This window comes from Pseudopipra pipra, chromosome 1 (assembly GCF_036250125.1).
Source record: "Pseudopipra pipra isolate bDixPip1 chromosome 1, bDixPip1.hap1, whole genome shotgun sequence".
Classification (NCBI taxonomy): domain Eukaryota; kingdom Metazoa; phylum Chordata; class Aves; order Passeriformes; family Pipridae; genus Pseudopipra; species Pseudopipra pipra.
In genome coordinates this window covers 52,225,425-52,251,803 of record NC_087549.1, presented here as the reverse complement: position 1 = coordinate 52,251,803, position 26,379 = coordinate 52,225,425, and the positions used below count along the sequence as shown (strand labels likewise).

The window sequence follows — 26,379 nt, the reverse complement described above, 5'->3', positions numbered from 1 at the left end:
GCCACGTAGATTACACACATCATATTCCTACTGAGGGACATACCTTGGTGTCAAAATAAACATTTCCATGGAAAAACAACCTCTCATCTTAGAATCAGACATAGATAAGCTTCTGGAGTGCCTGAAGGGATCTCCCTTTATTCTGAATAGCCTCTCAAAATTAAGAAGATCATTGATTTTACAAAGAGGAAATCTGTTCGGGAGAAGGAAAAGAAATATGCTAGCCCAAGAACTCTGGCTCTTAGGAGCCAAAGACAGTTATTGCAAAATTCATTAGTCAACTCTTTTAATCTACAAGTCTAAAAACTTGTATGTTCGCAGGTGCTTCCTCTTGAGTCTTTTTTAGGATGAGCAATTGTCTCAAAGGAAGCACCTGCACAGATGTTTAGAATAATATGATACTCTCTTTACACTAAATGGAGAAGGGGAGTTGTAAACATCAGGTTTGATCTACTGGTTACTCCTTAAAGTAAGTAGATATTTGTCAATTAAGAAAGAACACTGCATACGCAGAGTCTACCAAAGAAAATCTTAAAAGCCTTTCTATCAGTATTTAGCCAAACTTAAGATAAGCAAGCCAGCCTACTGTCAAATAATTTTGAAGTCCTTCTACAGGAATCTACTTTCCCTCTGGAAACATTCTAAAGATCTCCAAGACAAGAGATTTCAAATATCTTCTATTTAGGCCTTCACAAGCTAATGATAATTTGTCAATCTAAACCCAAGAAAACCCACAACTTATCTGCAGCACTGATAGAAAGAACATCACTTAAAAGCACGCAAAGGCCCTTCACAGGCTAAAAACGGATGAACTGCCAACACCTACTCACAGTCCTTCAACTTTAGCAGGATTCAGCGCAGGTAAAACAGTGCACCCAAGTGCTACCATTCATGAGAAGAACCTAAAGCAGCAGATGGAGGAAAGAAAGCAAGCTTGGCTTACTCACAGGTTCTCAACTGGATAACAGAGGGTTTTGTCCTGGCTAAATTGTGAAGACGTGCAAAATATTCAACAGCCTTTATTGCCACCTCTTGGCCATCGCCACCTATCACAAAAATAATAACGAACTCATCTGTCACTTCCTTTACGGAAATAATTTTTCTTCAGGGCAGAAAGAAATAGCGAGGGAACAGATGAAGTGGAAACAGAGAACAACCAGAATACTGTTTGCAGACAAGTATGACTGTTTAGATCTGTCAAACTACAGTGAGTGCTGTAACTAACCTTCATTAATGTTTTACTGTGTCATCTGGAGAATCAAAGGGACTGGAAAGCAAAGAACCAGTTATTTTCAAGATAAACGACAAGATTTTTTTATTTATTTAAAAAAGGTAATATGGTTGTCAAGACACCTCTTTCTTCTTGAAGTCAAAAGATGAATGGATTAGCACAACCCACACTAGAAGGAGAACATCACTAAATGAAAGTTCCGTTTTCTCTTTATCATTATAATAGTAGTAAGAACCCAGATTAGCAAGTTGCTGAATAGTGTAGAGCACCACAGAAAGTTGGTTTCTCTCAGCTGGTTCTTTGTTGCACACAGTATTTAAGGACACATAAACAAGGGGAAGACAGCTCCACAAAACAGCTAAGAGAGCTATGAGAAGTTTGAGTAGCCAGACACCTATTAAGTAGGACTAATACAAAAGGCTTTGAAAGAGAAGGGAAACCACAGGAAACGTCTTCACGTAAGTAAGCTCCTTTAGCTGTCATCAAGCAATGAACTTTCTAACATCTACCACAAGAGCACTCCTGGAAATGTGTTAAGTGTTATTTGGTTTCTGTTGCATATAATACATTTTGAAGCTAGGATGGGAAAAAATTGCTTTCTACCTCTGATGTTTTCCAGCCTCACAAATGCAAGACACAGACTTGTTCCAATACTCTCCATCTCCACCAGGCTCCTTACAAGTAGAAAGCACATGATAGGAGCAGAGTAGAAAATTATACATATCAAGCCTTTCTCCTCAATGTTCATTTTTAGTTTTTCTCTCTAATATAGCCCATAATTCTGTCTCTAACATTGCTAATGGCTTTTTTTAACATAAACCTGTATGAAACCCATCCTCTTGTGACGTTATCACTACCTAGAGCACTCTGAGTAGAAGCCATGAAACTGAGGAGTGTTTATTCATTTGTTGTTTGCTAAAGATAAAAGCAGTTGCAGCAGACATAAGGATGCTTTGTCAGATCCAGCGAGACAACCCAAAATAAGCCAAGGCAAAGTCATACTCTCAAGGGCTTCAAATCTCTTTTTAAATGAATATTTAGGCTTTAAGCAAGGTGTCAATAAAGATCCTCAACTACCTCCATAAGCTTCTAGAAGAACTTTGTAAGATTTCTCTAGGGTCTGGAATAATAATGAACTGATAAGGAAAGAACTGAAGATGTTAGCAGGGTACTGACTTCTGTGATTCTGTTAACAAAATCATTCAGTGTAATAACACAAAATGCAAGACTGAGTTTGTGCTAATATTTATTTCATACCATCTGTCACTAGAGTCTAAGTAGAGTCTAATGATGTAGTTAAAAAAATAGTTTGATTTGGAGACTAAATGACCAATCAACATTTATAATACTCCATCTGCAATAGAACATGGAAAAGAAGAAACACCAAACACTTATGCCCAGCCCATTTCTTCATTAGATAAGACCCCCAAAAATGTCAAGGAAGTTTTTTTGAGTGTGCAGATTAACAATGTGGTAGCAAGTTAATCATTACTTATTTTGTGATCAATAGTTTGTTCCAGTTTTGAAGAGGACCAACTGCACTAGTCTTCCAGGCAATTTCATCAGCCTAGGATCATCTAAACATGGTAAATCAGTTCAACAAATAGAATTGTCCTGTCTGTATGCCCAATACTGAGGAAGAAGTTCTAGCTCAGCCATTTCCAGGTGTCCATTTTTCCACTAAAAAGGATATCCAGGACTGTCCACCTAATTAAGCTTAAACTGCAACAGCTTGTGGGGTTTGTAGCTATTTAAACAGACATCTAAAAGCGCAAAGAAACTGCTGTTCGAGACTACAATTGATGAGCACTAATTTATAAACACTGGTATTCAACTTTCAGTATATGCTTTTAATCCTAAGGTAAGTGGTAAGACAGCAGTACCTCCTGCAACTAATGCCAAGCAAACATGGAAGCTTCATACAAGCACTCATTCAACCTGCTTATTAAAAGACTTTTCCTCTAAGAAGTTACTATTGTGCAAGCCTGCTGGAAGAAACCGTACATGAATTTAAGTTTGTTGCATGGGGCTTGCTTTCTTACACAACATCTGTTCTAAGCTTTAATGTCTGTAGTATTCAGAGTTCACAAATGATTTTGAATAATCCTCTGGGTGGGAGAAGAACACACAAAGAGATGGCAATGGAAAGCCAAAAATATTTATATTTGAAAGACAGAACTGTCACCTTAGTGAAAGAACCAAAGGCATTCTGATCAACTGCCCGCACTCAGTGATTTACTCCAGAAAAGCCAGGAAATCGGAAGGGATTCATATAACACACTGAAAAACTGACATCGCCACAAGTATGCCACCATAGTCCCCTGGGTGCTGAGAAAAACATTGGTACTCTCTGACATTTCATCTTGCAAGACATACAGAAAAGTAAAAGTATTAAGGGGGAGGTGCGGTGTGAAAAGACACAGGTAGTCAATGAGATCGCCACTCCCTTTCTGAAGAAGTATTCTGCTGTACCTCAAATCCTGCAATTTTACTCAAACAGTTTCTCCAGCTTGCACAGAAAACCTACTAAATTCAAAGAGGGTGAGATTAAGGTCCTCAGCTGATCAAGTCACAAAGTCAGCTCGGAGTCTGAATTTCCATAATTCAGAGTGAAAAAGAGCGAGACATACCCAACACCTGCACAACCTCAAATGACAAGAACAGTTGAAACACCCTAACATCTCAGAGAATTTTCAAGATCTATTACTCTGGGGATTCTTACCCACTGAACTGTAGCAAAGGATTCCAGTGGAAGAAGAAATCATACGATGCTTGGCTCCTTGCAGCTACACAGCACCTGTGAGTAGCTCACCATGTCCTTACCTAGACTAACTAAGCTGCCACCACCTACCTATTGAAATACACCTAAACCCTTGCTATTTCAAAACTAGAGAGAAGTGCCCCCCACCACCAAATCATGACATATCAATAAAAGTGAATTATTTTAATAATAGTTAATGATTTCTTATAGACACAGTGATCTCACCCCTTCCTCACGTTCCAAGATTAGACAGTTTTTTCCTGGAACATAAGTACGTTTGGACTGTTCCACATCTGTCCAATAGCTTTTTGTTCCTATAAGCACCACAATTCACTTGCTTTTCTCCATTAAAAATTTGCTTTATCCCATGAATTATCTTGTAATTCAGAGGTATAAAATTCAGACTTTCCTCTGCATCATATGGCCCACAGGACAAAGGCGTGGAATGTAGTGACAGTGTCCAGGCAATTTCCACAAGACCTCTAGCTGATAATACTGATATTAAATAATAGTACTGATATTGGAATAGGCTGCCCAGGGACGTGGTGGTGTCACCATCCCTGGAGGTGTATAACGAAAGACTGGACATGGCACTCAGTGCCATGGTCTAGTTGGCACGGTGGTGTTCAGTCACAGGTTGAACTAGAAGATCTCAGAGGTCTTTTCCAACCTAATTGATTCTGTGATTCCGTAAACTATTCATTTTCTCCGGGACTTTAAAGTAAAGAAAAAATAAATTAAAAATCCTTTTATTTCTTATCAAGTATACGGTCCTTTGGGAAAAAAAAGACATATATACAAAAAAAAGACCGATTATTATCAGTGGCACCTCAGGCTGTAACTAGAATGAAGAACTGTACAACCGAGCCTGGCATTCTCTCATTCCTTGCCCTTCCTTTGTTGCCTGCTGTCACCTGTGCTGCGCTCCATCCACATCGGCGGCGGCTGCCTGGCGCTGGCAGGAAGGCAGGGAACACGTTATCCTGCCGAGCAGCCTCGGCGGGGCCGACCTCGGCGGAGCAACTCCCGAGGCTGCAGGGAGCAGCCGAAATTCCCGACCCGGAGGCGGGGCGTGTGTGCTATGTGCGTGTGTCCGTGTGTGTTATGTGTGTGTGTACACTGCCATGCCGCGCTCGGCACCCGCGCCCCGGTCGCCCGTGCGCCGCCGCCTCCCTGCCTTCCCCCGCACATTCCCGGCCCTGCCTCCCGCGGGAACCCCCCGCGCCGGGCGGCGGGGCAGGGGCCGGGCTGGGCGGGCCGGGCGGTGACAGCGGCGGCCATGGCTCCCGCCGCGGCGCTGACGGGCTGACAGCGCGGCCGGACGGGGCCGGGCGGCGGCGCGGTGCCCGCTGCCCGGCGGTGACACCCCCGAGGCGGCACCGGGTGGGCGCTCCCGCCGCTCGGGGACCAGGAGGAGGCACCCCGCGGGCACCGGGTGGGGCCGGGGGTCCCCGCCGCGCGCTGGGAAGGTGCGCTCCGGTCCTTACCTTCTCCCGGGAGCGCGGCAGCGGGACGCGTCCTCCTCCTCCTGCGCTCTCTCTGGACGGCGCGGCCGCGGGGACTGGGCAGGGAAGCGGGTGCCGCTCGCAATGCCCGGGGGCTCGGGCTCAGCCGCGGCTCCGGGCGCTGGGGCTGCCGGGGGCTTGCAAACACCCCGCCCGCCCGCCTGCCCGCCTTCCTTCCTTCCCTCCCTCCTTCCCTGTCTCCCTCACGCCCCGCGCGCCGCTCCGCTCCCCCCCTTTGCCCCCCCTCCCAGCCGCGCTCCCATTGGCCGCGCGCCGCCCACGTGGCCCTCGCACAGGGCACGGGACGCGGGCGAGCGACGGCGCCGCCAACGACACAGCGCTCAGGCGGGGGGTTGGGGGGTAGCACCGCTCCTCTCCGCCCCATTCCTACCCCTGTCCCGAGGGAGACAGGCACGGACGCCCGCGGGGCGGCGGGGAACGACGGGCTCGAGGAGTGCCAGGGACGGACGAGCCTGGAGGGGGAAGCGAGGGGGGGAAGAGGGCGGCGGCGGCGGGAGGAGGCGAGCACTGCGCACGCGCCGGGGTGAGTGGGGGAGCCGCGCATCCTCTTGGGCCGCGGCCGCTGGAACCTTCTGGAAATGGCGGCCCCGGCTGCGGCGGCGGCCGGTAACGGGACGAGATGGCGGACGAGAGCTTCCCAGTCCCCCTCCCGCCGTGGGACGGGAGCCGACCTTGAACCCCCGGCGCGCCCCACCTCGCCCCGTCCTGCCCCTACCGCCCCGTCCCCGGGGTGGGGTTTTTCCGGCGGCGATGGCGCAGTGAGTTTTAACGGAGCGGTGCAGTGCGCGTGCGCCTGTGCGGCGGGCGCATCCCATCCCGATGAGGAACCGGGCACGGTCCGGTACGGAGGGGCTGCGGCTAAAGGTCCCGCAGCTTTCGGGAGAAGCCCCCGGACGCAGGTGCGTGTGGCGCGGTGCCGGAGAGCCCGGGGGGGCCGTTCGCCTTCGGGAGAGGCTGCGGGATGCCGATCCCGCCGCGCCTGGGGATCTGGTCAGTGCCGCATCCCCCCCCCCCGGCTCAGGCACAGTCCCCATCCGCACTCGGCTGCCGCTCCCTCCCGGCAGGGGCAGGCGTGGAGCTGCAGGACCAGACGACTTCCAGGTGCTCAGTTTTTTTGGGGGTGCCTTGCTTACACCAATTAGCCAGACGTCATATAAACGCATGGAAAGAGGTTTCTGAAGTAGACTGACGTCCTAGCCGTGGTTGCAGCCTTGGAAACGGGTCATTCATTTGCCCTCGCGAAGGGTTCTGCATCTGCTTATTAAAACAGTAGTATATGGTGAGACTTGTGGAACCTGTGTACTGCTGTCGTGTTGGGTTCCCAAATAATGCTCTTCACATTGCTTCTGGGAGGTGCTGAAGATTGTGTAGCTGCCAGGTGTAGTACTTTGAGAAGGCAGCTAAACAAAGCCCTTTAGCGTGGCCTTAATTGCTGTGCTCACTCTACTACTGGATCGTCTGTTATTGTGTAGAAAATCCCTAATATTTACTACTCAAGTCACAAAAGCAAATTTTTTTTCAGAATTACAAGATTACTTTAAGGTTGCCTGTTGTGGACTTGCTCTATATTTAGATCTCCACCCATCATGTACCAGCATGGGTAGAGAAAAGCATCACAAATCTTATGTTTTCATGCTGCATGACAGCTTATTGTTTAGGTAAACTTCTCTCATTTTCTTTCACAATTTTACTCTACAAATGCTGAAACAGGTCATTTGTGTTGTAAAGCAACTGCCTTCGTTTTCATTTGATTCTGTTAGTGTACAGTGAGTACTGTCAGGAGCAGGTCTGCCAGCATCAGTGGCCATGTAACAAAGGGAGTTGCCTTCAATTCATATTCTTTCATGTCAGGTTGATTGCAGAGATCGTTATTTGAGAGGCAAGTGGATTGAAGCGGCAGCCTGTAGAATGTCAGTGTTAAGTTGAGTAAGAACTGTTTCCCAAGGGAGAATAATTTCTCCAAGTATTGTACAGGGATTCATGTCTAAAACATGACAGGCTACAGATGTGGCACAGCATTGTGATTCTGCGTTTTGATCTTTGTGCGTGAGTACCGTGCAGTTCCAGGAGCTGGGTGCATGTTAGGAGGGATTTAGAGTCAGCAGCTGAGTCTCATGAGCAACATCTGCAACAGATGTTAAGATTGGATAATAATATCTATCAGTAACTGAAAATCTGTTTGGACTAATGAAAAGCACCAGTGAGTTGACTGCTAATTGCTACCCCTACATTAGTTTCTGTGCCTTGTCTGCAGAAGCCCGTTCCTTTTACATAAAGCACAGCTGCAAAATTTTGTAGCTACATGGTGTGTGAAGCACTTCCCTTGATTCGCTCTTCCTGGTGAAACATCCTGTTCCCAGGCATGTGAACTACTGGTCTTAATCAAGCCAAACAGGTTCAGCATCTGGCAGAACCGTGTCATTGCTGAATTCAGTCTAGTAATTGAAGGACTGAAGATGTCAGACTGCAGTACAAAAATCTTGATCCTAAGAACTTGCAGGATGACATGCAGGTGGAAAGCACATGCACCAGCCTTTAGTAGAACAGTAGGTCAGCCACTGGGCCCAGGAACTATTCTGCACAGGTGGAACTGAATTTCATTGCTTCTTTCAATGACAGAACACTGTTCCAGATGACATTCTTCTAGCAGTGTCTGGTGGCCATGGAAATCCTTTCTGTTATCCAACACCAAACACATCATTGGGTATCAAGTGGAGTTTTCTATTACTCTACCAAAGGAAAGAACCACCACCTCCCACTCTCTCAGTCCAGTAGATGCTTTGTGTGTCTTCTGCTTCTGTGTTCTAAATCACATTTTCTTTCTCCAGACTCTACCTATTTTAAAATCATCTCTAGGTAGTCTTTTTTTCTCCAGTTTTTTTTACTTCTTTTTCCTCCACTTTCAGAGAATAAATATAGTATGTGAGTTCTTTAGTTTTTCCCTCATTGAAGAGGAGCAAACAAGACCAGTAAAAAGACAGAATCAGTTCTGTTGCTGCTGTATTACCAGTTTCAGGAATGTGTTGAGTGTTGCTGTAGTTGACTCATTTTTCGCTTAATGTGCCACCCAGTACTCTTACAATCCAGGATATTAACTGGTAGATTGAAACTGCAGAATTTCAAGTGTGTAATTATTTGACAGGTTAGTGCCACTGCCCAGAATTAATATTAGTAACACTGTGCTATTGAGGATAATGAAAATTATGTCCTGTTAATATGTCTTACCTCAATTTTTCTACTACTAGTAGAATACACCTTTTTACTGTTAGTAAAAACAAACACAAGGTATTATGTACAGCTATTCAAGAACAGAAAAGGGAACTTGGATATATAATTTCTTGCCCTGTTCTGAAACTCTTTCAGAATTATAACTCTGTTAATTCTCATCACATTCCCACATAAGTTACCACTGTGAAAATAATTCTGTATATAGTAAACAACTATATGTAACAAGGATTGCAGAGTATGTATTTCTAGGTGAGATGTTTGAAATGTTCAAATTTAAAGAAATAATGCAAGATGTGAATTTTTTCTTCAATGATTTATCTCAATACAATGAATGCCCAAACTTTTTTGATGTAGAAACCAGAATCATAAAGCCTCATATAATTGATGAAGTAGGTAGGATGAGAGAAGAGTAATGGTTATTTTCTTCAATTATTTCACAGTCCTACAGCTGCCCTACAATACTCAATTTAAACAGTGATGTATCAGATTTTTGTCACACACTAAGGATAATGTAAATTACCCTTTTCTAGTCAAGCGATTAGCAGACTCTTACATGTTGCATCAAAATGACTCACAACTTGTCTATGGAATATCAGTAACAGTCTCTAACAAATGGGAAACTGTTGAGGTCCATGTTCTGCTGATGAGACAGACACCAAAATTTTCATGTACAGGTATAATGTATAGGGAAGAACAGTGGGACAAGGCCACAAGTTCTGTCTGGCTTTACAAATGAGAAGAGCATGCCATTCTAGACCTTTGGTTTTGTATACATGGAAGTTTGAAACTTGGCAGGTCTAAAACTATGTTTCCCTTCAACACAATTAGGCAATCCCATTCATTTCAGATTTACGTACAAAACTGAGTATCTGCAGTACATGATAGCTCCGCAATGCATGCAAAATCCTCCTTTTTATCCAACATGTACTTCAAAAATACTTTCCTGCTTTCACATCAGGTTAAAATAAGGTGAGGCTGTATGAAATAGAAAACAACTTTGTTGTTATAGTTGAGCAAGCAGCTTAGACTGGGATACTGAATCTGTCTTTGCATCCAGATATAATATTCCCTCTGTCTCATGTCTCAAAGTGCTACATAGTGCCAGATGCCTGGCCTGCTGCAAGGCCTGAGGCTATTACAAACACAGAGTGACCTTTCAGAAGAGCATTCAGGAACTTCAAATGACAGATAATATTTCATGCCATGTACTGTTTTCTCCAATGCACTGTCTTCTATACAAAATTTTTTTGCATGCTTATTCAGAAACTGCTTCACTCATTACTTGTATTTATTTGTTAAATTTACTTTTCCATTTGTATGCAGTTGGATTATTTTGTTTTATAAATTTAGTAATATGGAAGAGCTAGTAAGGTTATAATACAAATGATTTACAGGTATATTTTGCTCTCAAAATTACCAGCTGTAACACTACTTTTTAATATATCAAGGCACTTCACAGAGCCTATTGAAATAAAGGTGGTGCATGAACAGACTACATGAGATACTCATTATGCAGGGAATCTGTAAAACCAAAATTTAACTCACAAGAGGGAGCACAGTTTTGGGAACTGCTGTTAATCAGACTATCAAAACCAAATATAACGTAAAATCATAAATAATACAGTTTTTCTATCACATTAAGAATGTAAGTTCCATTGCAGATTTTAGAAGAGGCAGACACAATATGTTCTCAAGTGACTGATGTGTCCACATTTCCTTATTTATAGGGAAATGTATGCCTGGTGTATACACATCTGCTGAATTTTATAAGCATAGGTATTAAGCATCAATATGCAGTCTATTGTGAAACAAAATATCTTTTTTATATCAAGAGAAGTGCCTCAATTTCCCACAGATTGTTAAAAAGAGCTGGCACACAGCAGTAAGGTCAAAGAAGGAACTGCAGATCAAATACCCAAATACCCAGTAATATGTCAGATATTAGTACCCTTAGCCATGTGTTAAACTGTTGTGGTATATTTTGTCTTCCCTCAACTGCATACCTTGTCTCTACTGAATAAACTTGTAGGGGAAGTTGCTTCTTGTTGCTGTTCATTTTTTCAGTAGAGTACTCCTGCTATTTGGAGAGGTTTTTTGGTAACATGATGAAAAGAATTTTCACATCTTTTCTGGTGACTGTATGGTGCTTAAGATCAAGAATCACTTTTTACTGAACCTACCAGATTATTTTGTTTAAACACAATACTACTCAGATAAGCTTTCCTGTTTGTATGTGTTTGTTTATAAAGTGGAAATAAAAATAATAAAAATAATATGAAGTTTTGTCAGATAATCTCCTTTCAGTTTGGTTCCTTGTGCATTTGCCAGAATTGCAATTTAGTGAGTTTTGTTGTTTCTTCCAAGAACCTTATAAAAAGTTGAAAGAATTTTCATGGACAATCAAAAAATGTAACTTTGACCTCTCAGTGATCATAAGTGGACTCGTTCAGTGAGTCACTTTACAGTCTACAGAACCACTTTTCTTATAATCTGGAATTATGATTAAGCTTTGCAGTAGTTAAAACCTTGGTAAATTCGATATTCTAATTGCTGTTACTTTTTCTTTTTTTAAAGAAAACAAACAGTGCACATAATTTACTTAGATTACAGATACTTTATTATTTTCAGACAGTTCATCTTATATTACAAAAATGCTCAGAGGTCAGATCGAACTCCAAAGCCTGGTCCTTTGGGTGGTTCAGTCAGAGAAGTAAGGCCACCAGCTGGCTCACAAGAAAAACGTCCACTCCTGAAAAATGAAAGCAGTTTTACTCATTGCTGGTATTGTTACAATGTCAGCTTCTGTTGGTCACTGGGTAGAAGACAGTTACAGATCTGATTTAAGGCTGAAGCCACTAATTTTTTTTGTTCTTTTCATTCATCCTTCAAAAGAAGTTTGATGCTACTCTTAAAAGGGTTTCAAATTCAAATAGTTCCATAACTGAAAAGCAAGATAGGACCACTAGTTTTATATTTATTTATAGGTTGGCCTGGCAGCATCCAATTTTATCAGTCCTATTTTTGTTACAGATGCTTCCCTGTGTTTTTTGAAACTAACTGTTTTAGGATTATTGTTCTTGTATTCAAAAAAAAAAAAAAAAGAAAAAAAGAAAAAAAAGAAAAAAATCATCTTTCTAGAAACAATAGGAATAGGTAACACTCGAGACAAATTAATTCGTCCATTGACACAAACATGTAGTTGGGCTAAAAAAGAACAGAGGAAAAAAAGTTCAGCAATAATAACCCTTTTGCAAACCTCCAATCTTTTGTGTTTTCTCAGAAATTGAAAAAAAACAATACAACGAACCAACCAACACCCATTTGTTGGTTTAAATGATCTAGACAACATATCCAACAGGTGACAGTCACCAAGGAAGTACTAAGACAAAACAGAATTGATATTTTCACATTTCATGCTCTTCTGGTCAGTCATCAAGAACATGTAAATTCTCAGTTCTTCCAGTTAATTTTGGCTTTGAATGCATGCAGTTCTGTTCAGTAAATTAATGCTTTTTAGCTGTAGGTAGTGAACTCAAATCACTGGAACAGTAACTCAGTATCTCAGAAGGATCAGCCTCCTTCAAGAACGTAGTATTATACAAATATAGCATACCTTGGGCCTGGCTTGGGAACTTTGCCAGCCTTTAGCTCATCAATTATGTCTTCAATATCTTTGGGTGTCAAATCTTCCTGTAAAAAAAAAAAAGCCCTAAATCTTTAAAAAACTGGAAGAGTCAGCAATTGTGCTAATTGCAGAACTCAAAATTCATCAGATTAGTGATTCTTTTAGGTATGACCTAAGAGAATAGGTAATTTTGATACTATTCATTAACACACATTACTTGTTTAAAGAATCAGGAAAATTAAAAAGCCTACTGTCATTTTAATGTTAAAACTTTTGGCTTCTGTATAGTTGCAGAAATTATGTTAAAACTAACAATGGTGATGCTGGCCTTGTACAACAAGAATTTGCGTTTTCAGCTTCCTTCTTGTATTAGTGAGCTGGATCTCTGCCTACCCACTATACACGTGGCACTGCACATAAGTGCAGAATGCTGCCAGCTGTGACCCAAAAAATTGTGAGTACAGTTCAAGAGAACACTTCTTAAACTAATCCATGCTTTCCAACAGACTGCTTTCAAGTGCTTCTAGAAGCTTATCCAATACCTACCTATTTAAAAATTCCAGATTTATAGGCAGACCACTATCACAAGCATGTGTCATTCCTCTTATACAATGCAAAATACAATGATACACTCCATACAGATGAAGTGTTCTAGGAAGAGGCCAAGAAACTAAAAGATGCTCTACATTATAAGCTGTCCCTGCCAATAGGAATTTGAAAACTGACTAAAACTTCAGAATCTGGAAAAACTGAAAATACAGGTAACCAGAAAGGAAATTTAATCTTTTAAAAAGGAATTTAGTACTTACGTAGTAATTGTCATTTATTTGTACCATTGGTGCATTTACACACGCACCTAAACACTCCACTTCTATCAGCGTGAAGAGTTTATCAGGTGTTGTTTCCCCAACTTTTATACCTAAACCAATAAACAATATTAGGCTCAACAGTGGTTATTGTACAAGAGGAATAAAGCATGAATCTAAGTACTCCACAGACATTGCATTACTTGTATTTTGGCCTTACAAGCATTTGCACAGTTAAACCCTCTTAAATGAGTCGAAATGTTTCCCTTGAACAGAAGATGCTAATAAAATATGAAGTGAGTTTTCAGATGCATTTTTGAAACCTCATTTACAGGTGTAATTCATTGAGAAATAACCATGAAATGACAATTCTAAGAAACAGATCTTCTCAGGAACATTTTTAGTAATACAAAGTAGGGAAACAGAGCTTTCATGTGCTGGTAGGAAATGTTAATATACAGTGTTGAGTATTAAATTCCCAAATTAACACAATCCAAGCATTAACATCGATAGCTGCAAGTTCATAAACAACTTCTAAGTTTATACACAAAGGATTATTTACTGAACAACACTGTACACATACCTAGCTTCCATGACATTATTCCACTGCTACAGATGCAGACTTTCCCCAAAGGCAAGTTAGTCAAAGTAACAGAGTCTGATCTCTACAAAATACTCATGGAACCCTGAATGCTGAAAAGCAGTTTTCCTCCAGTTCTTAGAAGGAAGGGGGGAATAAATAATAAAAGTCTAGGTAAGGCCTCTGTCTCTGTAAAAGCTACAGAATCATCCTTACTGCTTTAAGAGTTTCAGTTGAAATTAAGCTATCTTTGCAGTAACAAATTAAGACAAATTTCATCTAAATATGCCTTTTTCAGACAATGCAGTATATGAAATGCAAGATAATAAGCAGCTGTTCTGCAGCTCTTACCACTGGTTCTTGGGAAACGTAAGCACAGCTTTTGACTTCATAGAAGAGAAGAGTTGTTAAGTTGCTGATCTTACCCTCTCTTTCTCCCCATAACCATGCAAAAAGGAGGAAAAAACCCAACCCACACACAAAACCAAGGAGTACTCCTTACATCCCACATGATGCAGCATTCACAATTGACTTTTTCCATGGAGAATTCCTAAGTTATGTTAACATCATGTTTGTCATCCAGAGGGAGCCTGACAGGCTAGAGAGGTGGGCCCATGTGAACATTATTAAGTCAAACACCGCCAGTTTTTCTTTCCCATGTGAAGAGTTTTACTTCAGTATCATTAACCAAAGGTAAAAAAATACAAGTGTATTACAAATTTGTGTCATACCGAGTTTCTTCTTAATGGCTTCTAAAATACTGTCGGAGTCCCGCAGCATGCACGGTGTGGTAGTGCAGACCTGAATATGGTATTTCCCAACAGGTTTGCGGTTGTACATGGTATAGAAGGTTGCTACTTCATACACTCTCATGGGAGGCATTTCCAAAACTTCAGCAACCTGTAACACAGGGAAAACAGACGCAATATTGAACTCTGACAGGGCAGCAGTAAAGGCATTTATAAAACCATTTCGATACAGTCACCTGTCCTCTGTTTGCAGTAATGGATAAATAAGAGTGAGGGGGTGGGTATCAAAGAACAAATGTATTCCAAGTGCCAAGACCAGACACCTGAGTTACTCTGACTTGTATCACCGTGCTTGAGCAGAAACTCCACTAAGCCACAGATTAGAAAAGCAAGGAGCTGGAGTCAACTCCCCTCCAGTACCTAGTGTCACACAGGCAGATGCGAGGAGTCAGCTGGGTTTCAGCTTTCAATGCCAGCTCCAGCTCACACTGCACTTCTGCTGTGTGAATGAACAAACCTGTACCAGTCTGCCCACATTAACCTTTTGGTAAGGGAATACTTATAGGCTGGTACCACGCTCACCTAATCTTACAGAGCATGTCTCCCTCAGGTTCTGGGACACACCATGGCTACATCTGCAGACTGGTGTCACAGCTAATAAATAGGGAGTGAAGCACGATCTCCACACAGCGAGTTCTGCAAGTATCCCTGACCTCATTAACCTGGAACTCTGGCAAACTGCTCAAGTTGAGAACTGGCTCTAGTTTCAATAGTGTAACTGTTTTATGTTCCAGTTTCTATAGCATGCAAACAACAAATCATGGAAAAAATCTGTTCACTTAAAAGGCTTAAGATCCTTCTGAACGTAAAATCAATCTGGAACTTAAATAAACAAAAATACTTTGACAGCATTAATGGAGATTTGAGGCTTTTATGTTACGCTGTAGAAACACGAGTTTCTCTTCTTTAAATGCGCATTTAACTCCTTCAGTAATTTCAACAATCCTCACTTAGCGTATCTTGACTGACTTGAAATGTTTTCACTTTAAAACTGATGATGTGCCAGATTGTAACATAAAATACAATGGATTTATTTGTATGAATATAAAAGATTTTTTTTCTTGGTATTTTGTTCCTGTCATGCAACCTCTCACTTTGGAGCAGTGTAGTTGCTTCCCTGCTTATTTTGAAACAATTTTAATAAATAATGTGATAAGTCTTCCAGGCACTTGCTATGAGGCATTTACACAATACTCCTTACAACTAGTACACTAATGCTGCTCTGTAGAGACCCAGAGATTTAGGTCTCTTTACAGACCTAGAGATTAAGTACAATCCAGGCAATGTGTGCAGTGCCACTAATCCAGGAGGAGAAAAACCCCACCACCATAATCTTTGTTTTCTTTCCCCAAATTCAAAGAACAAAATCTTTGAAGCTTCTATTCCTACTTCCAAGAAGATTCTGGGAAAAGAGCCTACCTGACTAGGGCTCACGTAATTTTTGTCTGTAGTTTCTCGCAATGGGCTAATATTATGTAAACAACAGAGCCTGGAGTTTTCTGCATTAGTTTTCCCTTTTATTTTTAAAAATGCAGTCTTGTAGGGAACTCTCACAGTTCTGTGCCACATGTCAATTCCCACGTTAGTATGCTTCGATAAATAACAGTTAATATTCTAGTAAGATATTTAAAGAAAACAGTAAGATGATGCTTCAAACATAATTAACTACTAAATACCTTGTTCATAGCTGATATGGGCAACCATCCATGCTGTCTTTGGGCCAAATCCAGTACTGCCATGACAGCTGCAGACTTGTGTCCCTCTGGGTAGTTTTTTATGATCGCTTCTATTCGCTTTTTAAAGGGAAAGAAGGAAAACAAATCAGTATTGATCAAAAGACAAAGTCTGTATATTTAACCTTTTTTTGTCTGCATACCTTTTGGTTTTCAGGTGTGAACTCAAACGGAGTATCTGGATTATTTTCAGGACTATCTCTGTGCTTCAGGGGGAAAAAAAAAAGAAAGAAAAGCATATAAAAATAGGTTATCAGGAAATTATTCAGGACATATTTACTGTTGTAAAACATCTCATTAGACAGTTACAGTTGAGTTGCTTAAGTAAAAATTATATATTCCAGATAAAATTTTCATACTACTCAAAAGATTAAATGTATTTTGGAAAGTTATAAAAATATTGATAAAGTCATTACTCAAAAATCATTACTTATTCATGTTATTTCCTTTAAAAATTATTTATTGAGAAATATGGTGTTGTTATTAAAATACACTTTAACACTGATAATACAATTTGGCAATTATGTTCAAACTTAAGAGTCCTCTGGTTAATACCTTAACAAACAAGAAACTAAAAAAAAAACCAGCTCCTTTTACCATGAAACATTAATTTTACAAACTTCAAAATTTACCACGAAGCTTGCTATATTTGAATACACATTATTAATCCATTTAAACATTCTTTTGGTTTGTAATGATTTTGAAACTTTAATTTTATACATCATTCTGAATCAGAATAGAAAAAGCAGAATTTTGAATTACTACTTCCAAAATAAGGTATTCTATCGTATTATTTTTAAGGTAGCCTTCTAGGGAAACATTAAATTGAAATTAGTTCTTCTATTTTCAGAAAATACAAATTTGGAAGTCTTGAAGAAAGTGACATTTTCCTATAATAAAACCTTAGTTCTGATGAAAATCCTTGTTCACCAGAAAACCTTTCTGCACAAAATTTTCATATGTCTCTAAGCAGCTTGTTATGGTTTCCTTTAAATACCTGTAGTTAAATTTAATTCCAAACTTTACACAGTTTTGAAACTGAGAAAGTTTCACGTTAAGTGGGAAGTTGGGGGGAAAATGCAAGCTATATCTGAGGCTTCATGTTAAAAGTTATCCACAACCAGCTAATACTAAAACCTCTGAAAGTATATTTAGAAGAAAGAAGCCCCCTCTGCTGACTTTCACTTTGATCACGTCCTCCAGTAACTGAAGATGATTTTGCAGTTGCCACACTGTACTCTTCTTATTGAGCAGCAAAGGACTGAATGAAAAATCTTAACATTACATGATACATATTGAAAGACCATCATCAGTGGAGATCTTAGAACATGTATGTCCATTGCTATTCTTGGATTTACAAACTTTAAGATGGAAATATTGAAAGGGCAAATACTTCAATTATATCTGCTGGTCTAGCCAGAGATTACTCTTGTTTATCCTGTCTGTATCCCAAAGTAGACAGTTCTACTGCCACCATCAATTTGAAAGCATGTAGGCTCACCACAGTTTCAAGTCAAATACAGAAACTACAGCTGATCAATACTGCTCCACCAAGGATGACTTTCCCCTAGTAAAAGGAATTACAGAAAGATAGCTGATACCTAATAAAATATTAGTATATTCAAAGGGTATGTATTTATTGCTTATTGTGTAGTTTACAAGATAAAACAGCTTTTAGGAACACAATTGCTACTATTTCAGATTGATGCTTCCAGATAAACAATTTGACGACTTGTATGTAGTGTTGGTGAGGGTCTTCTACCAATTTTAATCAAAGTTCTCAAAAAAAGGCTGATGGAGGAAAAAATGACTGGAATTACTGTGCAACTTTTATTTTTTTCCCTTATAGACCTTTATATGTCTTAGCTGCACTGGTCAAATCCATGATTCATGATAAGTATTTCCATAACTTAGCCTTTTCTTCTCAAATCTGCATGCCTATTTTATTTCAGACTGATATTATTTTGCCTTCCATAGCTATTTGATAGTTACAATTGTACTTCATCTCAATTTCTTTTGCAAATAAGTATATTTGATTTATTAAAATCTCTCTCTTTGTCTAGAGCAGCTGTTCTTTTCAGTGTATCATCTCTAAACTGGTATCCTTAAATGCCCTACATGTGTAGAAGAATAATAAAGACTTTTATATTGGAAGCTACAGATATAGCTGTAGCGAGGTTCCACGATGTATTGTAAAGGCTACAGCAGGGGTAAGCACTAAATAAGATCATGCCACCTTTTATGTTTTCAATTTTCCTGAAAGGGCTTGATGTAATTCTGTGCCATGGAGAGTTCAATAGTTTTGATCGAGAGCTTACACAGTTCTGGGCCTCCTGAGCATTTAGAAATGTATTATATCTTCCCTAGTCTTACACTTGTCTGACAATGCACCATTTATCTGAGACTTGCATGCGCTTATTTGCTCCTAAAAGACAGAGGTGCATCTCCACCTTTTTTTGCAATACGGATTCTGGAGAACAAGATCAGAAATGAGGACACAGTATGGGAAAGAACGCTATGTTAAATCACAGAGTGGTTGAAGTTGGAAGGGACCTGTGGAAGTCATCTAGGCCAAATTCCCCTGCTCAAGCAGGAACACACAGAGCTGCTTGCCCAGGACTGTCCAGGTGGCTTCTTCTGAATATATCCAAGAACAGAGGGACTCCACAACCTCTCTGGGCGACCCATGCCGGTATTTCATCACCCTCACACTGAAAAGCGTTTCCTGATGTTCTCTGAGGCCATTGCCTCTGGTCCTGTCACTGGACACCACTGAAAAGAGCCCGGCTCCATCCTCTTTGCACCCTCCCTTCAGGTATATATAGACATTGATAAGATCCCTCCCCCCCACCCCAAGTCTTCTCTTCTCAAAGAGTCCCAGGTCTCTCATTCTTTCCTCATATAAGAGATGGTTATGAAAAGAAACCCATATACTAAGGCTTCCTCCACACACAAACTGAGTACCATTATGTCTTTACCAACTACAGTAATTTGTTGAAAAGAAAGGTCAAGCACTATACATGCATTTTTTTGAGTCTTGTCTCATACTCCCCAATTTCCCAAAGTCTTACACAATGTTTTCATTCTGTTCATATCTTGACTGTATCACATCTGTAGTGCAGCATTCAGCCTAACCTACTTAAGTGTGAACACCTGCACTGCAAAGGCCAACCCAATCCATGGATGCCAATATGTTCCCATGGAAGGCACAAAGGCTGTTGAATGGGCATCTCACGTTCTTTTTCCTACACCAACCTGGGCCATTTTTTTTTTTCAGTGATTTAATCATCTGTCTTTCTTAAAAGAAAATTATTAAAGAGCACTGAAAAATTAAAATAGAATAATTAGAATACAGCAACAAAATTGGCCTGAAACTTGATCCGTGCCCTGTGTTAAAACACCAGTCCAAAGCATGGGAAACCAAAATGAGACAATTGTGTGTTCTGCAGGGGAGAAAATGTTTAGGGCAGCAACCTGTTAAGAATCCATATCAAATGAGCACTGAAAAGAAATGTATTACTTCTCCTCTAAAGGGAAAGTACCCTACATTCAGTATTCCAGCAGAACTCAAGATATAAACCTAAGTGCTCTCAAACCCAAGTATTTCACTGACCATTGTCACAAGTAACTAAAACAAGGATAGAGCAGTTCTTTAACCTCCTGTGCTGAAGCCCCTATGACAAAGACCACATCAGGGCAACTGATGTGTTATGGAAATTCAGTCCATGTGTTGAAAACCACAAAACAGAACAGCTAAGTTTTAGCTGCTAAGGAGGCTAAAGACAGGTAAAAGTCAAAAAGAGTGCATGTTTCAACAAAGAAATTATAGTAAATTACGATAAATTATCTTTCAACGGAGAAAGGTAATTCTAATAAACGTCTCTCTGGAATTGGGCCTTCCCTAGTCAGAAATGACAGATTTGGAGCATCACTTTTACATTACAACTGGCAAACAATCTACCTAGTTATAAACTTGATATACTCTCACTGGAAGTACAATCTAGCTGCCTGTGATGGCACCTGATTGAGTTTAATGGTTGAGAGGAAAGCTCTTCTTGGATGTTTCAGAATAAAAAGGCATTTCAGTAAAAGTTCTCTTATTTCTGTGTGTTTCTGCTAACATGTAACACGTCTGCAAAGGGATGCATAGGCATAGAAAACAGAAACGCCTTTTAATACTACATGTAATGACAACGAGGTCCCCTGCCAGCCTGTCCTCTGCTGTTATAAAACAAATACGCTGCACGCATCTCCCTTCCTCGCATATAGATTTTATATGTGGAAAGTGCAACAAGAAGCACCAGTATGCTTTGCACAACAAAACCAAGACATTGGTGTATAAACTGACATACAAAGAAGACCACCAAACAGGTTAGACTTACTCCAGGTAAGCCCACTATTCACCTACAAGCAGTTTTTAACAACTTTTGACGCTTCATTGGCTTATATTATTCCAGAAAAATAAGACTTTTCTGAATTTTTTTTCTCCTCTAGAGAAATGTGACGGGAAGTCCCATTTTCTAACTGTATATAATCACTTGGTATTGATTAAAATAATGCCTTCAGCTTAAATCAGCAGGACAAGTTTCCCATGAAATTTGCTGTTTTAAATAACACCTGAAATTTACTTAGGGCAAACAATTACACACACACAATGGCATCCAACTGTCCTCTTCTCACTGCCTTTTACTTCACTGAAGAACAAATATGACCCTATTAAAAACCAACAACCAAAAAAAAACCACCCCAAACAAACCAACGAAAATGGGCCACAGAAAGTATTTCCTATGGTCCTCTAGCAAAAATTCCGTTGCAGAATAATATTCATCAATAGTGCTATTAAATAAACAGCTGCAAAACACTCAACTTTTCTACTTCTCTTTCTCTGTTTCCAGGCTCCTCCCTGCAGCAAATAATTTAAACAGTTACATAAATCTTGAAAAATTCCTGGAGAATTTACAAAGCTATATAGCTTCGTATGTCAGGCATCAACATCCATTAGGGTGCCCAAAGACACTTTTTGCCTGTCTTCACCCATCTCCAACTACACTTGAAGTTTCCTAAACTGCCAGCCTACAACGTTTCCTCTATTCCTTGAATGCTAGCTCTCACTCCATTAATCATCAATGCCTGCTCAGATTTCTGGAAAAGTATACAAAATGTATACTGTAATGCCATTAATTTCATTTTATGATTAAAGCTGTAGAGACAGCTGCAGAAAGGCAAGGGCAACAACAACAAATCTGTCCAAAAATGCTTGAGCACCTGTTTTCAACAGTGGTCAACTCTCTAGTAAAGGGTTGATTTCTATCAAGTGTTGGGAAAATGCCAAATTATTCAGTTGTTAAACTGCAGACCAGCTAAAGCTCTGAATGGAATAGAATGGGACAGAATACACCTCTCTTGAGATGCTTCAGGTTCTTTTCAGAGGTAGACAGACAACACAGCTGCTTTACACACTTAAATTTGAGGACTTTTTTTGTAATCACTATTACTATTTATACCTATCTTGATAATGCCTAATGACCTCAATTATGAGTCATTGTGCAACACACTGTATCATATACAACATGAACAAGAACAGCACTTTTCAACTCCTGTAAATAGGGCTAAGACCTGAGCCTAAGTGTGATTCTGCAGCAATTTTCAGAAATCAAGTAACTGCACCTGCAAAAAGTTTAATGAGCCTCAATTACAAACTCAATTAACTCCAATAAATAAAGGAAATAAGAACAGGTTTATAATGAAATAAAGTCTAAGCAAACTCTCATCTGCAATCATATACTGAGAGTTTTCACTATATAGGGAAAGGCCAAAAAGGCCGAAACCTAAAATAAAGCCCTTTGATAATACTCCATCACAACTCTAATAAAAAGTTCTACTGAATAAAACACTTTTTTGTAAATGCCAGGAGGTTTCTAAGGCAAAGTTGTGACAATCAGAAGCTTTTAGGGAGATTAGAAAAAGCACATACCAAACTCCCCTGACACATCCCCCTTACAGCAAGGCAGATCACTTACCACAAATAAGGCTCCAGTGGCATTTTGTGCTGCTGTTCTGTGCAGGTATCGGACCTGTCTTACCTACAAACAAAATACAGTGTTAATAGTTAATAATTCACACACTGCTTTCAGAACCAGTCTGATTTCTACTCTAACTGTAAACCATTAATTCCACTTCCATCACTAATAATTTAAACTGAGTCTAGAAGAGACCATTAAGGGCTCTCCTGTGTTATTGAGAGCAAGTCTCTTGATTCCCCCCTTGGCTAATTGAAACAATGTAGAAATTAAAGGATTTAACTTCGTCACTGTTTAATTTAAGTGCCTTGAACACAACTTCTCCTCAAACATTTCATGAAGAATTTTCCAATTTGTTACTTTATATCACTTTAAAATTTGCAAAAACCATCATTACTGCTGAGGTTCTTCTCCAGTAACCATTTACATGCTTCTTCAGCCTTTATCGAACCGAGCACTGGGATCAGGCGTAAGAGGACAAATGTAAACACAAACCTGAAATGTCAACAGAACATAGACTCATACACAAGTTCTGTTCAGCTATTCTCTGTACTCACTGTCGTCAAAGTTTCTAGATTCTGGCTGGTATTTCTAAGGTAATTTGGTAATAGTATCTTGTCATAAGTAATCATTCTATAACAAATTCAATTTTATATTAAATTATATTTATACTGAATTCTAGAGCAATGTTGAGATGTGTTAAAGCAGAACCATAGAATCACGGGATGGTTTGGGCTGGAAGGGATCTTAATGATGATCCAGTTCCAACCCCTCTGCCGTGGGCAGGGACACCTCTCACTAGAGCAGGTTGATCAGAGCCCCATCCAACAGGGCCTTGAGCACTTCCAGGAATGGAAGAGGTCACATGACAGGGAAAGACCGCAGCCATCCTGTGAAACTACGCTGCAGGTGAAACTACATGATCCGCTGCTAAGAAGACTGAGCTGATCAGGCTGCTCTTTCAGAAGAGTCCGTGGTACTTCGGCTTGGATTTCAGGCACCGACTTACCCCGCCAAGCCCCCACTCCCAACCCCTCGCCGCGGCCGGCCTCCCTCCCTCCCTCCTCTCCCTCGGCCTCCCCCCCCTCTGCGGGCAGGGCCCCCTTTACCGAGCGTGCGGCCGCGGCGCGCAGGGGAGCGCACAGGAACATGGCGGCGGCGGCGGCGACCCCCGCTCCTTCTCCTTGTCCCGATCTCTCTCCTTGCAGGCCCGCAGCTCGCCCTCCTGCACCGCCAAGGAGACCCGCACCGCGCATGCGCCGGCGCGCCGCGGCACGGCGCCTGCCCGCTCCGGGCGGAGAGGCTGTCCCGAATGTCCCGTCCCGAATGTCCCGAATGTCCCGTCCCGAATGTCCCGAATGTCCCGTCCCGAATGTCCCGAATGTCCCTTCCCTCTGCTGCCCGCGGGGTTCCCGACCTGCCTTTTCCGCCTGCTTAAACCCAGTTGTAGTACCAAGATCAGTGTTTACAGAGCCATAGTGCTGTCTACTCTCTTGTATGGTTCCGAATCATGGGTCATCCACCGCCACCGCCTGCGTCTCCTAGAACGCTTCCATCAACGCTGCCTCCGAACAATCTTAGACATCCACTGGTCAGATTATGTGACCAATACATCTGTTCTAGAGCAAGCAGCAGTCACAAGTATAGAAGCCATGTTGCTGAGAACACAGCTGCGATGGGCAGGGCACGTCTCCAGGATGAAGGACCACCGCCTCCCTAAGATCTTGCTTTTGGTGAACTTGCCACTGGCTGCCACAACAGAGGAGCCCCGAAGAAAAGATACAAGGACTCCCTGAAACAACATCTCAGCCTTGGCCATATTGATCAACATAACTGGTCTACTCTGGCCTCCAATCGGGAGGCCTGGAGAAACACCATCTATAACGCAGCTGTCTCCTTTGAGAACACACGCAGGATCACTCTCGAGGAGAAAAGGCAACGAAGAAAGAATCGTGTTCTGCAGAATATACCATCTAAGGAGTCTTTCTACTGTGCCTTTTGCAATTGGACATGTCTATCTCGTATTGGCCTCATAAGTCACCAACGTGCCTGTAACAAATGTGGTTAGAGCCTTCCCAAATCTTCATTCACGAAGCCCAGCCATGAAAATGAAAATACCCAGTTGTTGATTGGGGTGTAACAGGATGTTTAATGGTTGAACTGCTGGCACCTGTGTTTTGTCCTCCGTCGATCAGGCAAAACGGGAATAAACATTTGATTGTGGGTTTTGGCCTCAGATAAACATTCAGAGAATGGCTCGGGGGTGACCTTACCGCTCTCTACAACCTCCTGAAAGCCTGTAGGCAGGTGGGGCTCGGTCTCTTTTACCAGGCAGCAAGCAACAGGACGAGAGAACAGAGCCTCAAACTGTGACGAGGGAGGTTTAGGTTGCACATTAGGAGGAATTTCTTCACAGCAAGGGCGATTAGGCATTGCAACAAGCTGTCCAGGGGGGTGATGGAGTCACTGTCCCTGGAGATGTTTAAGGAAAGACTGGATGTGGCACTTAGTGCCATGGTCTAGTTGACAGAGTGGTGTTTGGTCACAGGTTGGACTCGATGATCAGAGGTCTTTTCCAGCGCAGTGGGATTCTCATGTGTGTAATTCAAGTAATGCTGGAACTGGAGCAAATGTAAGTAACAGGCTCTTCCTTGGATGCAATATGTTAGGAACATCATTTGCAGGTCCATCCTTGTTCAGACCCCTTACTGTTCAGGTTTTGTGATGAGTGCAAATGTACGCTTTTCACTGCGAAATAAATTCCCCTTTTTCAAATAACAGCTAAGGAGGAAGTATCTTATATCGATGAGTACTCAGCATTGCAGATTGGCAAATCATCACCTGATGTTCCAGCATCTCTTACCATATTCTACTTCTCTCCGAGGAGGAATCTCCCCTGCACTCCCCATCCTCTCATCTACCCTGGCTCTCAGGGGTGCAGCCTTATTAATTTCATGCAGTGTACAGTGAAAATCTATCCATGTTTATTTTACTTCTACAAAAACTGATGATTTGCTAGCTGACACTATGAGTACCTGGTAGGACAAAACTTCATCTTTCCTTACAATGTTTTCCTTCACCCACAATGTTAACTTATTTTTTCATCTGCTTACTTGTTTCGAAAGACCCTTTTTTTCCTTTGTATAAACATTCAAGAAGGCAGGATTAACTACACTAGCGTAAACGGAATTTTATGTAAAAGATTTCATCGTTACATGATCGATTTGTACTGATAAAATGTTCTATCAGGGCACTCATTGGGACAAAGGGCCAGGTTGGACAGAGCCACAGTGCCCATGCCTATGTAGTTACACCTGGAAGGCTCCTGTAAAGAAACCTGTGCATATGGTGAGACAAGTGCCATGGTGCATCACAACAGATAGCTCTAGACAAAGCCCAAAACAATAAGCAGTGCACATATAAGAACGTTTTAGGATACTTATTACTCTTTCAGATAGTTGCATATATACATACAGGTGTGTGTATATATGTGCATGTATTATTTGGCAGTTGTTACTGTGATTAATGTCCTTTTAACAGAATACTTTTCATTTGCACAGGTCAGGCAGGATGTGGTACTAGCTCTGGTTAGATTACTGCCCTCTACATTTGAGTTCACTGTAGTCAGTGGTTGTCTTCCTGTTCCTTATTCTTCATTTCCTCAATGCTGAGAGACACTATCAGCATTTGTAAATGTAAGTGCTGCTACCAGTATCTGATATTTTCATTGATTTGTTTTGACTAAGTGTTTACCTGGTTATAAACCTAATTTCTCTACTTGTGTGCTTCCTTGAGATGAGTTCTTAAAGCTTTACAGGCTGCCCAAAGCAGAGCAAGTATAATGGTGCAGCAACGTTCAAGCACAGATTACAGATTCCGTTGCTAAGCTAAATTTTTGTATCCTGATGAGAATCTGCCCTAGGCGTACAGTCTAAGAATAGCAGAGGCCATGTATGATTAGATTCAGGGACTGTTCCTGCGCAGATAAATTAATAAACATTCATTTTTATACTATGAAATAGATAATCACAGTAATTTATTAATTATATGTTAGCCCAAT

At 41.1% G+C, this 26,379-nt stretch overlaps 2 protein-coding genes and 1 pseudogene across 2 annotated transcripts in view; all 3 read right to left on the bottom strand.

Moving 5' to 3' along the window:
* Window positions 1-5,619, bottom strand: part of ANKRD12 (ankyrin repeat domain 12) — a 58,808-nt gene extending 53,189 nt beyond the window's left edge. The window contains exon 1 of the mRNA XM_064656794.1: window positions 5,480-5,619. The gene's annotated coding sequence lies outside the window, so the exon portion shown is untranslated. The remainder of the gene's footprint in view (window positions 1-5,479) is intronic.
* LOC135413625 (basic proline-rich protein-like) lies at window positions 5,072-6,681 on the bottom strand (annotated as a pseudogene).
* Window positions 6,682-11,340: 4,659 nt separating this feature from the next.
* Window positions 11,341-23,601, bottom strand: NDUFV2 (NADH:ubiquinone oxidoreductase core subunit V2). Its single transcript, XM_064656930.1, has 8 exons — window positions 23,429-23,601; window positions 22,320-22,382; window positions 16,443-16,505; window positions 16,243-16,359; window positions 14,489-14,657; window positions 13,181-13,290; window positions 12,360-12,436; window positions 11,341-11,495 (listed from the first exon to the last, which is right to left on the bottom strand). The coding sequence occupies exons 1-8, from the start codon at window positions 23,573-23,575 to the stop codon at window positions 11,402-11,404; spliced, it is 840 nt and encodes a 279-aa protein (XP_064513000.1). The 5' UTR covers window positions 23,576-23,601; the 3' UTR covers window positions 11,341-11,401.
* Between the last annotated feature and the right edge of the window lie 2,778 nt (window positions 23,602-26,379).